At 37.7% G+C, this 16,576-nt stretch overlaps 2 protein-coding genes across 3 annotated transcripts in view; both read left to right on the top strand.

The window, feature by feature from the left end:
* LOC136261448 (uncharacterized) overlaps positions 1-3,827 on the top strand; it is an 88,012-nt gene extending 84,185 nt beyond the window's left edge. The window contains exon 16 of the mRNA XM_066055458.1: positions 2,644-3,827. Within this exon, the coding sequence (XP_065911530.1) occupies positions 2,644-3,621 (978 nt within the window). The 3' untranslated portion in view covers positions 3,622-3,827. The remainder of the gene's footprint in view (positions 1-2,643) is intronic.
* Positions 3,828-6,777: 2,950 nt separating this feature from the next.
* Positions 6,778-8,517, top strand: LOC136261310 (uncharacterized). 2 transcript variants are annotated; one of them, XM_066055285.1, is made up of 2 exons: positions 6,778-6,887; positions 6,934-8,517. In XM_066055285.1, the coding sequence occupies exon 2, from the start codon at positions 7,387-7,389 to the stop codon at positions 8,347-8,349; it is 963 nt and encodes a 320-aa protein (XP_065911357.1). In that variant the 5' UTR covers positions 6,778-6,887; positions 6,934-7,386; the 3' UTR covers positions 8,350-8,517. The 2 variants fall into 2 exon arrangements, with proteins under 2 accessions (XP_065911357.1, XP_065911358.1); XM_066055286.1 differs by having other exon boundaries at positions 6,815-6,870.
* The last annotated feature ends 8,059 nt before the right edge of the window (positions 8,518-16,576 follow it).

Below are 16,576 nucleotides of genomic sequence, written 5' to 3' on the forward strand. Positions count from 1 at the left end.
TTATTTCCAGATGAGTTAGCTAGCTGCATGGCACCTGGTTTTTAGAAGTAGCACATTTGCAAAGACGTTTTGCACTCCAAAGAACAGTTAGCTTACAGTACACAGCTAGTTTTGTCCCATTTTGGATGTTGCACATGCATAGAATTATGTACTTGTGTCCTAACTCAGTTGTACTAAAAAACTTTATTTGCAGGACTACATAGTAAAGCACACTAGCCTTAACACACACTAAAGATCCAGTTATTGCAAGACCAAATTTTATTCTATGGGTGAGTTATGATGCCATGCTGCTGTATGGCAGCAGGGATGCTTGGCTGGAGGCATATATTAGTTAGTTAACAAAGCAGTCACTTAGTAGAAATTTAAAATTAAAATCTTGTTGGAAGTGTTTGGGGTCTCTCTGATGGTACTTTTGAATACTGCCAAGGAATACTGAGGCTATGATATTTTTGGACAGGAAAGTTCATGATCCCTACTATCAAGAATTTATAATGGTGTAGGATATTCAGATCATCCTTCATGTAAGCTTCAAAGCAATATACTTTGTTTTGTAATCAGTGCTTGAATTCCGGGTGAAATTAATAAGTTGCGGTTTGGTGTACACTACTTCACCAGCCTTCATGTATGTATTCTATTAACGAAACATGAGATGATTCAGTGAGTTATTCTGAGACCATGATGTATTAACCTCCTCCACAAAACAGATTTTGTGTAATATGTTTTAGTGGCGCTTAAAGTGCGTCCAACCTCCTCTGCCTTGATAGTTACCCGACAAGTGCAAGAAAATTGAACTGATTTACATAAACTGTTTAACCGGTAGGCGGTGGCAGAGGAAGTAGTTGATATGATGAGGGGGCTGACTGGAGTATAGAGTCTCTGGCAGCAGGGGATCTGGGGGGCACAGCCCCCCAGACGCTGTAGTCAATTTAGCTTTCACAATGTCTCAAAGTTCACCAAAATTGATTTATAGCAATTTTATAGGTACAATTTAAAGCATTTTAACTAAAACACCAAGTTTTAGTTTAAAACAGGCTATTTGCCGGTTAAAAAGACTACAGGGTTAATGAACATACAGTATTTATAGGCAGTACAAAACAGCCTGTAGCCACCTGGAGACACTCGGTACAGTGGTAAGACACCAACTCTTACAGTAAGAGGTACCTGGTTTGATTCCCACTGTAGGCAACCTTTTTTTTTAAGCTACTTTTAGGAACACGTTTTTATAAAGGCCTTGACTGCTCTATTAGGGTATTTGAGCATTCTATTAGAGTATATCAATCTTCATCATGGTTTTCAGCCCCACTCCAAGAAGGATAATTTTGGCGTGATATCATTCTGAGGGGAGGCTAAGCCCCCCCCTTCCACCGCCTATGTCGGTAGACATGACAACAAATCGCAGCAAGGCGACTGCTCTATTAGAGTATCTCGATTGCATGACATAAGCCTATTTTATTTAGCCATTTTTGTAGTAGTCTAATAGAACAAACATTTTTTTCTGATGCAATCCACATACAATGCTCTGGAACAATCTAGAGGTTCCATGGATAGAACTATAAAATTGTATTCTGGTGTAGCACTTTTGTTTGTAAGGTAGAAATTAAGAGAGATGAGCAACTGACAGCCGAGTGGCAGAGTGTAAAAAGTTTAAACATGTATGTGTGGAGGTCCCTGGCTCAAACCCTGAACAATTTCTTTCTGACATTTTTGCACATGGTTCTTTTATTTTTACTTCTCAGTGGCTGCTTTATTATTAGAACACTTGTTTCACATGTTTGGTTTTTGTTTTATATCTCCTTAGCTAATACTCTCAGTGCTTTCAAATCACAAAAAGGCTTGTGCTACCTACCTGCATACTAAGTTTTAACTTGTTTTGTCAGTAGTTTACCCTGTAGGTGTGACAAAACAAATTACTCAAAATTTTTTGCAACTTTTATCGCATCAAATTTCAAAACATCCCTATAAAGCTTGCACAAGTTATGGCAGATTTTGTAAGTGGTACAAAAAGAACAATTAACACAGAAGATGAAGAAAATAAGATGATCTTTGAAGAAGCATACCTCAAAGATGGATGGACCGATTTAACTAAAATTTAGATATGAAAGATGTCTCACCCCACAAAAATCTGTTTGGCCATTACTGTACTCTGTACATAGCAGCTACTGACTGTTGGAAGGGCAAAAATTTTAATCAATCTTACAAAACTATTCATATTTTATTTTGCACTTAAAAGGAAAGACAATGCATCTGGGTGTTTGACAGACAGGCGTGCATTTTAGAGGATCCAAGAAAATGCAATTTTCACGCATTTGTACCTTTAGTTAAATTTTATCAACAGTTGAGTGGAATAAGGTTGACACAGATGATATCTGGCTAAGAGATAACAATCATTTTGTCACAGGATTGTATAGTTACTGTACTGGTATGAGCATGTCACCATTTTCTGTATTTGTAACTAGCCAGAGTACTTTCACCACATCTCCACTGACAGAGAACAATATATGCATGCATGCAATCAGATAAGCTTCCTCATTAACATTCATTTATTTAGTGACTAATACTGCTCACAATTTGTTAGCAAACTCTATATATATATATATAAGGTATTTAATTGTCACAAACTGTATTCTTTTTTTTTTTCTTCAGAATGCAATACCATTTTTCCAAGCACTGCAAGATGGTAGATACAATTTAAATTGGATAGAGTGTAAACCGCTGCCTGCCCCAGTATGGAAAGCTACTGCTGTTACATTGAACAATGTTATCTATGTTTGTGGTGGTGAGAGTCCAAATGAGCTAGCTTTATATAATGTATTTGCCTATGACATTGACCAAGTTCTAGAGAACAGCTGGGATCAACTTCCTCCATTGAGTCATAGTCACGGAATTCCAGTTGTAGTAGATGGTTTACTTGTTGTAATTGGAGGTAAACATAGTAGTGGGAGAGCCACCAATCAAGTCAGTACATACAATAGAAATATGCGTAAGTGGGAATCCTTGTATCCCAATCTTACAGAAGAACGATATGAGCATTTTGCCCTAGTTTACAAGCATTTTGTCATTGTGGGTGGTGGTAAATATCATATGATTTTTGACATACTTTATGATGACTTTGAAATCCTCAACTTCAAAGATAGTAACAATCTACTAGAGTGGAGAAAAGTTAATACAAAGTTACCTTCAAAAATGTGCAGCATATCTGCTACAATCTGGTATGATCAACTATGGATTGTTAGTTATACTAACAGTTATAACCGCCAAGCAAAGGAAATGTACTGTATTCAAGCAGATGATATTGTTTCTGATAAGAATGGGAAAGGTTGGATTTCCGTATCACGGTCTTCTCCATATTATGGTTGTGCAGTTGTTTCAAACTGTTTTCCCATCATAGCTGTCGGAGGTTGTGCTAGTGACACCAGGGCTGTAAATCATTTAGTGATGTATGATTCATCAAATAATTCTTGGAATGTAATTGCATCACTTTCTGGACCTCCTCGTGCTTTTACCACAGTGATTAATCTTAAAGAAGTAGTTGTTGTGCTGGGAGGATGTACTGCAACAAGAAACCGGAAAGTATGCAATGACAGCAGTCTTACTCTAGTGCAAATTGGATATGCAACGTAATGCGCTTGATATATATGGGTAGATAATAATGCTGTATACTTTTTTTTGAAGTCTTGCATATATTAATTTTGTATTTATACAATCAGAGTTGGTATTATGTAATAAGTTTTATTCGAAGTTTGCAACTACATTTGTTTGTTTTAGTTTAACTTTTTATTTAATTGTTTCAATTATTATGATTACTTTATTACTTCTCAACAATTAAATTTCAGTGGTGAGTTATAAGTTAAATAATTGCTAATCTACCTATCGTAACACTACTGGACAATAATCCATGCTATCTCCTGTTTGTAGTTTTAGTTAGTTTAGTTCTAGTACCCTCAGTGTACAGGAATTTTAGTTAGTATTAGTTTCAGTACCTATCAGGAGTTTTATTTCATGGTTGTTGACAGCTAACAACTAAATAAAATAACTAAGATTTTTTATGACTTCACTTGCAGACATACCATATAGCTGGAAACTTTGGCAAATTAGACTATGGTACGCTTAGTATGCTTTGAAGTTGGTCGTTAATGAGGTATTTAAAATCCAATAGATACCCGTGACAGTTTTTTGTCACATGCATGATGTGTTTAGCTGGATTCCAGTCACAACAGCCATCAGAAATCATCACTAGAGTGTGAAGAGAACATCGCTGGATAATAGAGGTGATTGTCAGGGGCAAATCTAGGATTTTTTGAAAGGGGGGGGGGGGGGGGGGGGGCTAAGCTGGACGGACACAAGTAACTAGACAGACATTAGAAGATACCAAGCCTTCTCACAAGGCCCTAATGGTAAGATTCATGTAGTATCCATGGTCAAAATTAGCTATTTGGAATAATGACTACATTAGTGTGCAAAGCACACTAGTATGTAAAGCATTCTAGCCTGGGGGCATGCCCTTCTGGAAATTTTTGAAAAGTAGGCCCTCTAGAGGTGAATCTGAGTGTTTTTAGTTGTTTTTCAGTGGAAAATAATGGAATTTCAGTTTATCAAACACTTACTTTTCCATTAAATCAAGACTAATTGCAATATGCATGATAATCTTTTCATTTGTAGCTGCCAAGCATTTAGCTATATGCATCAGCTCCTCTTCAACAGCCTCAACTGTCTATCTTACTGATAAAAATAATATATTGTTGGAGTAGATTATTTCACACGCCATAAAGTTGGAAGAATTGTGGAAAATGCTTACTCCAGCCTCAACATCAACAGATTCAAAGCAAACTCTCTATGGAACACTTGACTATCGTCTTCTAAAGACCATCTGGGATTCATCAACATTGGGTGAGACTAGGACTACAAACTACACAAGTTTGACTGTGATGATTTTTTGCAGTCTGCATGAAGAATGCTGTTTGTAAATACTCCCATGATCAAACAAAGCCAGACAATAGGGGGAAGCCTTTATGGGATAATGTGTGGAAGAAACATGTATAGCTAAACAAAGGCAGAAACATGTATAGCTAAGTATAGTGGTGTTGAATGTCACAATTAGGCCCCTATTTGGCGATTATTAGTTTCTCATCCACCGCCCGCATCCTTCTTAAGCTACCGCATGGTAAGCCATTATTTACTCTGCGCATGCTCAGAAGAACACGTGATACCAAACTGTTATATTTTTTGTTAATGAACGCTACAATGCGCTATATATCACCAGGAGAACTGTTGTTTTCCTTGGCAAATTGCTGCAGTGCCAGTTGCAATCGTGCTCTATCGACTTCATCAAAGCAGGCTTTCAGTTGACTGTCGAAAAATAGTTGGCGATCACAAAAATTAGAATCAGCTGGTGAAGGAAATGTTTGTAGTAAGAAAGAAAGACAATTTGGACAAGGTCTGTACATCAGTGTGTTAATATTCTAAAATAAAGGCATAATGGTAATACCCTCCCGCCCGCATCATAATAATTAGAAAGGCTGGATGAGAAAATAATAATCACCAAATAGGGGCCTTATTAGTATGCATGCTCCTTAGCCTAGTGACACTTTGTTAGTCTTAACACCAATAAATTGTACTGAAAAGCAGAATGCAGTGAAGGGTACTAGTAGCCATTAGCTAGTCCACTGGAAATCCATAGCAAAGTACAACTATATTTACATTTATGGGGTTTCTGAATTTACTGTTGTGATGGTCAACTTATTTCTAGATCTGCCTGGGTTATGAAGACTGACAAATACCAGCACCATAACCCACAGCATGGGGTCATATCAGAAGGTAACTGATACAGATTTTACATTCATAGACAAAAGTGCTATAGCTGCCTTATAAACTTATAAAATACCAAGACTACAGTTTGCTAAAGGGCTGAGTTGGTAACTATATATTATACCAAGAGTACATATTAATATTATTATGAACCCTTGATTATACTGAAGCTGATAATTCTAACCAATTAATTAAACCATCTAACACTTTTTGAATCATATAATAAATTCTAAAAACCACACTAATCACCTCTTATAGTCATAGTGGAAAACACTGCTAATTATCTGAATAAAACAAAACCCACAATTAAAACTTTTGTAACTAAAGATGCAACCCACAATCGAACTTTTTCTTGAGGAAAAGGAAGCTGTAGTCTACTCTCCTGGAACAGGGTTGAACGATAGGTATAGTTACATAGACGTTATTTGTGTTGGTAGTGATGCATAGTTCCTGAAATAAGCCTGCTTTTGATACACATAGAAGATTTAGGGTTTTATTGGCCTAGTACTAACTTAGAAAGGAAAGGGGGGGCTACAGCCCCCTTAGCCCCCTCCCTAAATCCGCCCCTGGAATTTCCATTATGGTATCTTGAGCACCATAGGGATAAAACACTTCATATTGTTTTAGTGTGATTTAATATCATGCACTACTATTCCAGCTTGTTTCAATACTTTTTATCAATGTGCTTTGGTCCCTACTCTAGTTGAAAATTCCAATTTTTTTGTGTACTTGTAAGAAACCTATATCACCAAGAGACAGTTTTGATTGTGGGATTCAGTAGGTCTCAGTTGAGAGCTACAGGATGCTTAATTGTAAGCCACAGGAGATCATTGAAATCCACAATGTAAAAGTACATCTTTGCTCATAGGTTTTGTATACTGGGTTTTGTATACTTTTTAAACCAGGCGCACGCCCACAGCCGGCCGAAGGCCGGCTGTGGGCGTGCGCCTGGTTTACTGTAATTGTTTCCGTAAAAGTGTGTGTGTGTACCTATCTATCTACCTATCTACCTATCTACCTATGTTTGTCCGTACGCACCCACGTGAGCAAAATCGTTTAATAACGGTGAAAGCAGCTTTTACGTAAGAAGTAAAAGTGCAATGAAGTCTGTATTAAACTTCTGCACAGGTGAACTTTGCTCTGAGGTGGTTTCTTTTCGGCGGACTGAAATACGGGTGTGGTGACTTTCCTCAGACTACCTTCCCCTTGAGGTTTTCAGGCATTTAGCAACTGAAAAACAACGGTGCAGGCCTCGTACACTGCCAGGAATAGCCTATCGCTTCGAGTTGAAAGGGGGCGTATCCCTTACGTACGCGAACGAAAATGAAGAGCAGCTTTGAGGCTTTGTCGAGAGAATTTGTGGGAAAAAACACGTTAGTCACACTATAAAACAGTTTAGAAGATAGTTTTGTGCGTAATATGTTGGTAACAGATGTGCTATATCACGTGATCACGGGAGTGGTTGGCAACTGACTCGCTCTCTTCTTTGACCGAAAAAGTGACTCGTTTGTTGGTTTAACCTATGGTTTAACTCGATTCAACTCCAGTGACGAGGAAGTGATAAGTTTTATTGCTGTTGCCATGCCAGTAATTAGAGGAATTAGGCGCGACCGCGAGCACTACTTGACTTCACCTGAAACCACACCAATCAACGATTGTGATACTTGTATTACTTGTGATAGACCAATTGTCAATGACTATCTAGAGTGTGTGTGGTGTGAAAGGCATCAGCATCGAAGTTGTGCAAGGATAAGTGTTGACCTTTGCGACCTTCCCAAAAACATTGTATTTTTCTGTTGTGAGTGTATCAATAAACTTCCTACTGCTCTTATCACCTATGAAAAAACTAAAGAAGCTTGTACTACTATTGAAAACAAATTAAAATCAGTACAGGATACTTTGTCCAACAGGTTTGATAGTCTAGCTGAGACAATAAATGACCTGTCCTACCAATTAAACTGCCATGATGTAGAAGATTTGGATAATGTCTCTACAGTAAGTAGTCAGCCACCCAAACAAGAGCTCTCTACTCGACTCTCCAGCAAACATCCCTTATCTGTCAAATCTATTGCTTCGATGACTGCTGACATCATATTGGAAGAAAAAGAAAAGGAAAAGAGGAGACAAAACCTGATTGTACATAATGTTCCCGAATCAAACTTAACAGAAGCACATGCCAGAAAAAAAGAAGACATCCAGAATCTAACCACTTTATTCAACCAGTATATTGGTGTATCAGCTTCTATCACTAATGCTATACGTATTGGAAAACAAGGTAATAAACCCAGGCTAATCAAGGTATCACTCTCTTCTAGAGAAGAAACACTCACCATCCTTCGTAGTCGATGGAATCTGAGAAGCAAAGAGCACCCATCACACGTCACCAAAACTTTCATCACACCTGACTTGACTCCACTAGAACAACAAAAGAGCAAACAACTTCGTGCAGAACTAGCTAATCTTAACAAGGAAGGAAAACGTTATAGAATCAAGCATGGTAAGATAATTCTGAGGGAAGCAGCTACTTTCCAAAGCAACAAGTAAAGTCAGCCAACTCCAAACAACATGTACCTGTAAAACCATGTGATGAACAAAATTAACGAAATCAAGCTTGATGTTGTGTTTCAACATCTACCACTCTGTAATTATAGAACTCATTTGTACCATTATCTGTGTTATATACTCTCTGTGAGGTTTACACAGTAATAATAATAATAAAAGCGGTTTATTTAACAAACGCTTCCTTAGCAGTGCATAGCAACGTAATTGAATGAATTACGAATATTTCATGAATTACGAGAAATAGCTAATTATATTATTGCACAACCCAAACTACCATATTGTAAAGTAGTAATACATAGTTGGTTAATTCATAGTAGTATATACTGTCTATAGTTATTCCAGATGAGTTAGCTAGCTGCATGGCGCCTGGTTTTTAGAAGTAGCACAACATCAACTTGTTAGCACAGTAGTCAATAGTGCATTAAAACTGAGCAGTGTGACATCCAGATGTCGCACTACCAAGTGTGCTGACAACTTGTTACTGCATTCCACAAGAGTAGTAGACTGTGCTACATCACATTTGTAGCACTAAAAATCCTTTTTTGATCTGAGGTGTGAAAGTGTTACATAATCCAATTGTAAACCTGTGTTGTACATTTTGTTCATAAGTCTACAAGTGTCTTTCAGCATCTTCAGATTAATTAATCGCTTTAGATGTTGCAAAGTCAGCTTCATCTATTACTTGTGTCACATGTTCAAGCATTATAGCATATTGGAGTGGTGCACAATTTAAATCAGTCAAGAGCTTTAGTAATTTGGATTTATCACTCCTATCTCAATCTGGGGATGGATGTTCTGCTACATCCTTTCACACTGGAACAAGGTTCTGGAGTAGTAGTGTCACTATGAGGTCAAGTTCATCTTGCATTTTGCTGTCATGGTAACTGCTGCTATGGTAACAAAGTGATTTGGCAGTGATTGATATCTCTCAATCTAGTAGAAGGTGAGTGGCTTCAGCATTGCTGTTATATGGCATGAAAAATTGCTGAAAAAGTTCTATTACCTCTATAATACATCATCGATTAAAACAGAATTAATTATTAAAGTTTATGCCGTGGTGTATATACTATAGCAAAAACTGAGCCAATTCATTCTTTATCTAAAAAGTATACTATAGAGCCTTTAACACACCAGTCATACATGGAAAGAAAAGTAAACTGCTAAGACCAGCCTCATAGACTGTCTGTCTACTGTTGTACGCAGTTGTGTTTTGTGCTGATATTGCAGTTACCAGACTTAAACTGGTTTTCAGGACAATGATAGTGAAAACATCCATGTGGTGGTGTGACCTCATTCCACTCATAGTAGAAACCATAGGTATTTGTCTGTTTTGCACTTTATTCATTACTGACTGCACTGCAGCTAGAAAATCATCATCAATACTGACTTACTTTTGGCTAGACTAAATTAATTGTGCTTATTGTAATTGAATGCTTGCACAGAAACTGAGCGCACTAGCAAGGCTGACTGCTAATCAATAAAATTGGTAGGGCTGAATTGTAAAGTTGGTAGTTGTTGGTCTTTAGCAAACTCCTGTCTGGCTAGAATATGTGCTTACTGTAAGTGTTACCTGTGGAGATCAACAAGATCATGCACAAGACCAGTATCACTAGGATTGTCCACATGTACCATGTCATCAAATTCAAACAGAATGCATAATTACAACTGTCTGCCATATAGCAACAAGTGACAGTTAATATTATACACACTATGCAAACACATACATACACACATCTGAACACCATGTAGTCAATAATGTCAACTTGCAATGGCTACAGCATCTGAGGGGGCTGTGCCCGCCAGCTGTCAGAGGTTCTATACTCTCGTCAGCCCCTCCCCCCACATCAACTACTTCCTCCACCACTTTTAGATTTCACAATTTAATTTGTAGGTACAATTTGAAGCAGTTCAACTAAAACACCAAGTTTTTTGTCAAAAGTGTTTAAAATAGGTTATTTGCAGTTAATAAAAACTCTGTTGACTACAGGTCGGGGTTAATAAACATACAGCATTTATAAGCAGTACAAAATAGCCTTTAGATACCTGGAAACACTTGGTACAGTAGTGAGACACTAACTATCAAGAAGTAAGTGGTTCAATTCTCACTTAGGCAAAGTATTTTTTCATTTTTAGACTACTTTATAGGAACACATTATTATAAAGCTCTAGACCAAAGTGACCAGACATATGGATAATTGCTGCAGTTGTTCCCATATACAAGAAAGGAAGCAGAACCAAGCCCAGTAATTACAGACCAGTATCACTTACTTGTATTTGTTCTAAAATTTTGGAACATATTGTTCACTCTGCTATATCAAAATATTTTTGAGCACTATCAAAATACTATCTGATGAGCAGCATGGATTTCATAGGGGAAGAAGTTGTGAATCTCAACTAATTACTACAGTCAATGACTTTGTAGAGTGTCTTAACCAGAAGGGACAATGTGACATCATACTACTGTTGGATTTCAGTAAAGCTTTTGATAAGAGTTCCACACTCTCTCCTATTCCATGAGTTGTCTCACCACAGAATCCACTGAATACTTCCTTCCTGGCTAAAGTCATTCCTAAATGGCAGATCACAGTACAGTGGAACCTCCCTTATCCGTACCTGTATTATCCATACCTGTATTATCCGTACCTGTATTATCCGTACCTGTATTATCCGGACATCTCCATTGTCCAAACAGCCCAAATTAGTAATGTGGCTTGTAGTTTCTTGACCATAATGGAGTTTGGTTTAGATGAAAACACAGGAGGGAGGCTAAAGGTTGCTGTTTACCTGTTTGGTAGCTTCTACTAATAATAACTACCACTTGGTTGCTAGGTGATAATGGATTTTTACAGCCCAGGGGAGTGACCATGAATGCTCTGTAGTGACTCCCCCTCTGCCCACTAACTGATAGCAATAACACCATTACTTGTATTTAAGTTGGTCATTTTAGCATAATAGCATGCTATTCTTAGTTATGGACATTTCTGAGATAAAGACAGTAGTATGTACCAGACTGCCCAGATAAGAGAGATTCCACTGTATGTTATTAGAAAAGCCATTCTATACTCCAGTTCTATCAGGTGTACCTCAAGGTAGTACTGTGCTTACACCTTTACTATCCTTACTCTACATCAAATTGACAATGACCTATGATTGATTGACTTTAGCTCAAATATTCAGCATAGCTATTCTTCCATACAAGTCAATGGCAGATACAGGGGGGTTGCAATGGTTTCAGCTGAAATCCCCTTTGAAAATAGTGCGCACCCAAATTTATTGACAACTTTTCGTGTGACCACGAGTTATACATAGTGTGTTATAGTAGGACTTTCTAATGGTGAAACTTCATACTTTTGCCTTTGAAATCACAATTATGACGTTCAACAGCAGGTGACTTTTTTTTTGGTCTTCGACTTACAGCTAGGCTGAAGTTGAGTGGAATCTGAAACCCTCTCTGAAAATTTCTAGATCCGCCACTGCAAGAGCAAGAGCATACAAAAATAAACAACAATGCAACAATAATAACCACACAAGTACAAAAAAAGTACAACACAAACACAGTTACAAATTGAGCTATTTAAACACAACAACACAAATACAATACACAACAATTACACATTATTACACAATATAAAATTATACAACACCGAGGGTGGGAAAGTGGAGGACAGAGCAACGTCATCAGGTAGATCATTCCACCAGAGTGCAGCAGAATGTCTAATAGTTGCTTGGTAAATGATAGTCTGCAAAACAGTCTCGGAACATCATGCCAACTTTAATTGGCTGACTGTGTCATCTTTATTTATGTACCACTGCTTATGTGCTTTACATAAGGTTCATATTGGTGATGATGCTGTGCTGGATCCTCCTGTAGTATATTCATACTTCAACAATTTATTCAATCTATGTAAGTTATATGCTGATGATGTTTCATTGTACTCTTTTATACACACTGCAGATGATCTGACTGTATTACTTTGCAAAAAGATTTGGACATGCTAGCTGCCTAGCTCAATGATCACACACTTGGATAATGTCATTCAATCCTCAAAAATGTGAGTTTTTAAGAGTGACAAAAACAAGAGAAGTCCCTTCTTGCATACTTACTACATTGAGAACACACTAATCAAGGAAGTTTTGTCTGCTACGTATCTAGGGGTTACCATTGACAACAAACTCACTCGGAATGATCATATTCAAAGAATTGTCAATAAGCTAACCAAATCAATGCCTTTCTATACAGAAATCTACATCAATGCCCAAGTCGTGTTAAGTGCAATCATAGATACTCTACCCACCTATGGTGCAATTGTTGAGAATTTGTTATTGGACTACGTCTTTGGCTAGGAGTTTCTTTATTTCCTCTTTCTCCTTTGTGTACTTGCCTTTCTACTATTGATAGCTTTGGTAACCATCTGTTAGGCTGCAGGTTGGTATGACCCGAGTATTCTTTGCAATCACAACATACAATATTAACTAGCTACACGAAAGAATATAAGAACAAAAGACAAACAACAACAAACAATGAATACAAAAACAAGTATCAATACAAGCACGATAGCAATTAACAATACAATTGTTAAAAGAGGATTTAAAGAGTGGCAGATGATCAAGTCCACTTAATGTAGGGGGTAAACTGTTCCAAATTGCATGACTCAATAATAGCTAAGGCTATATATAGGCTTAGATTCTGAAAGTTGAAATATGGGTAGTTATCTTTCCATTTGATATATGGTTCACAGAATGTAGCCAGAGTTAGCTACTATTGGAGGGGAGTTGCAGAAAAAGTACCTTTATCACTTGTGGTTTACTCTACTGCAACTGGTGCTAATAAATCACTCTTAGCACACTAGAAAAGACCTCCCTACATGGTATTGCAGGGGGGGAATCCTGCTCATTGAGTGGGAAGAGAGAACCAACAGTGATTACTTGTGTGGGTGAATGGATGAGTGCTTCATGGACAAATACTATAGACCTTCTGTCTATAGCTTGCATGGGTATATAGCAGCGTTGAAACCGGGTCGGGTCATCCGGGTCACATTTTCTCCGGGTCATCCGGGTCTGACCCGGTTTACAATTTATCCGGATCTGACCTGGATTGGATCACGTGAGAAACAAAATTGTTCGTTTGACGACGTGGAAACTTATAAACACTATCGCGTAGCTCTTTCGTGAGCCACGCCCACTTATCGTATTACCAACATACGCTCAGCCACGCTCATTTGTTAGTAAGTGTAGTATGTAGCACGAAATTGAGGGTATCTATGATGAGGGGTAGCTATTGTCAGTAGGTGAAGACCTTTTTTTTTTTTTTTGGTCTTCAACCTACAGCTAGGCTGAAGTTGCAATATTTACTCAACACGAATCGAACGCTCAAAATGTAGACTCGTTCGCTCGCTCGAGACTAGCCAAAACACGTCTCGGCTTTAATTAATCCGGGTCAGTGGGTCATCCGGGTCAGCAGTAGTGGCCCGGTTTCAACGTTGGTATATAGGTCCCCACTAAATAGTGGTAAAACCCTGATCATTACTTGGGATTAAGTCATGTATGACCTTGGCTACTTTGAAGTCATAAACCAGATTATCAAAGGTCAAAGAATCTTGTTAACATTCCAAAGTCTACAGCACATCATCCCATTCTCCCAATTTCTAGGGACCCGCCAATTATGCTAGCATAATTTTGAGCATAATAGGTACCTAAAAGCATTGAGCATAGCTAATGCTAGCATAATAGGTTAAATATTTGTACGATAGTGTAAACTCTTGCTGGAAAAATGACAATAGCAAAATAAGATCGGTATACTCTAATAGAGCAGTCAGTAACTCTAATAGAACAATCATCAAACTGACTGTTCTATTAGAGTATATCGATCTTGTCTCTTACATGCAGGCATGCAGCAAGAATTTATTATTTGTGTTCCAGCCGCTCATTTTTTTCTTTCTATATAGTGTTAAACTAGTAGCAAAGCATATGAACTAAGGCATGAACATTGAACATAATCGAGCATAATAGGTAAATATTGAGCATTAATTTAAGCATAATAGGTGAATTTTTGAGCAGTGCAGCATAGCATAATAGGTAAAATTATGAGCATAATCGGCGGGTCCCTACCAATTTCTAGTACATTACTCCCTATCGGTGTGATTTGGAGACACCAGGAGAAGTTAATGCCATTTGATTGAGCTGCAAATTTCAAGGGGAAATTTTCATGGATAGCTTCCAATCTGTGAAAATCATGAAAATCCTTCCTCCCCTCCCCCCCCCCCCCCAAAAAAAAACTGTTATAAGGTAAATAGAAGTGGTCCTAAGACTGAACTTTGTGATATAAAAAGGAAGCAGCAGTATCTAACTGGACCACAGTTACAAGTGGAGTTTAGTCATATACAGGTTATCACAGCTACCGTATACTTTCATTATTTTTTACAAGGTGGGCATGAAGAACTGTCTCAAACACTTTGCTAAAATCTAAGATATATATAATGTCAAATTGAAGATCTGTCATCAAAATTAATCAACTGTGTTCTAGTATAGCGGCGTAGCCCTCAAAATTAGCTGAATCATGCACCCTTTCATAAAAGCATGAAACTTTCCTCACAAGTAGTACTCCTCATGACGTGTATTTTTGATATAGTGCCATCGCATATTTGACCTTTGGTGGCCTCTGTGGTCACTTTCGCACACATTTCTGTCTTTATCTCCCTGAGGCATTCATGTTAAAACATGGTACCAAAGTATACTTGGAGCTACTAGGTATGAATTTATGATTACTGTTATTAACTACTAAATTACCCATGGGAAGGTAAATTATCTCAAAATTAATGGGTATTATAAAATATCATAACTTTGGAATGAAATCACCTATCAACTTCAAATGAAAACTAAGTTGTTTCGTTCAACAAGATCTTTCCATGTTTTAGCAAGTTAATTAATGCCACAGGGAGATAAAGCCAGAAATGATCAAATTTCTAAAAAATGGCCATAAAGGTCAAATCTGTGATGGTACTATATCAAAAAATTTATGTCATGAGGAGTACTACTTGTGTGGAAGATTTATGCTTTTGTGAAAAAGGGCATCACAATTTTTGCATTGTGCTGCTGTACTGGTACAAAATTGTGCTGATTTTTACAAAGTAAGTGAGAAAGCAAGTGGTTTGAGTCCACATATATCCAACATATTATAGTGGTCAAACTCCTATATACTAATTTAATATCCATAACATTTAGTATCCTAATCTTGGTTATCACATTGTAAAACAAAATTATGCATGTGCATGGGGTAGCTATTGTAATGAGTTGTTTATCAGTGTCAATACTAAAACACTACTTAGCTGAGATGTAAGCATGTAAACCAAGCCAATAAGAATAATTTGCTACTTTAGCTCTATTAGAAGTTGTTTGGCATTATATCACACAACCAATGTCTTTCAATGACTAGTCTATTTAAAGCACAAACCTTTTAGTATCATGAACCTCACAACTGTTCATTTAGACCAAAGATACAAGCTTTTTCTAAGAAGGAGTATATGATGCATGTAGACTCTATGTACACCCCTGCACAGTAAACCCTCAGTTACCCTACCCCCGTTTACCTGAAATTGAAAATGACTGCTTTATTAGAGTATTTTGAGTACAGTGCATGTTCTATTGAAGTATTTCTACAGAGCTCTGCATATAAATGTATAGACTTCGGAACAATTCACTTATCTGAACACTTTTACCATTGCCTGAGACACATTGGGGTTCAGATAACCGAGGGTCCACTCTTTAATACATGCCAAATACTATGCTACACTGCTCAGTACATACAGTCACTTAACAGCATGCAATAAACTTGAGGGGCGGTGAGACAATGGAGGGGGTGGGGGAAACTCTAGCTATACAGACAAGCATGCATGGATGCCATTGCCCCCAGGAAAGTTTCAGAACAGGATGCGGAGTAGCTGACTACTCCATTAGAGTATCTCAACCTTTTGCTACCAGTATTGGCCAATAAAACTGGAGGGCCGTGGTCCCCATTTCCACCTGTTATGATGAACACATCACATGTTGGTCATCATGAGTCTCTCCTATTCCTGTGGACTAGTAGATGACGTGTGTTGCTTTGGTACTTAGTTATACACCCTGTAGCTGTATTTAAGCGACAGCATTTAACCATATCTTTGTCATCTTAGCAGTCAAGCCGGTCCCTCTAGTCTCAACACTGCGGAATCAG

The sequence above is a fragment of the Dysidea avara genome, chromosome 7 (assembly GCF_963678975.1).
Source record: "Dysidea avara chromosome 7, odDysAvar1.4, whole genome shotgun sequence".
Lineage (NCBI taxonomy): Eukaryota > Metazoa > Porifera > Demospongiae > Dictyoceratida > Dysideidae > Dysidea > Dysidea avara.

Excerpts from the sequence above, each read along its gene's own strand:
- LOC136261310 (XM_066055285.1), top strand. The coding sequence starts at position 7,387 with ATGCCAGTAATTAGAGGAATTAGGCGCGACCGCGAGCACTACTTGACT.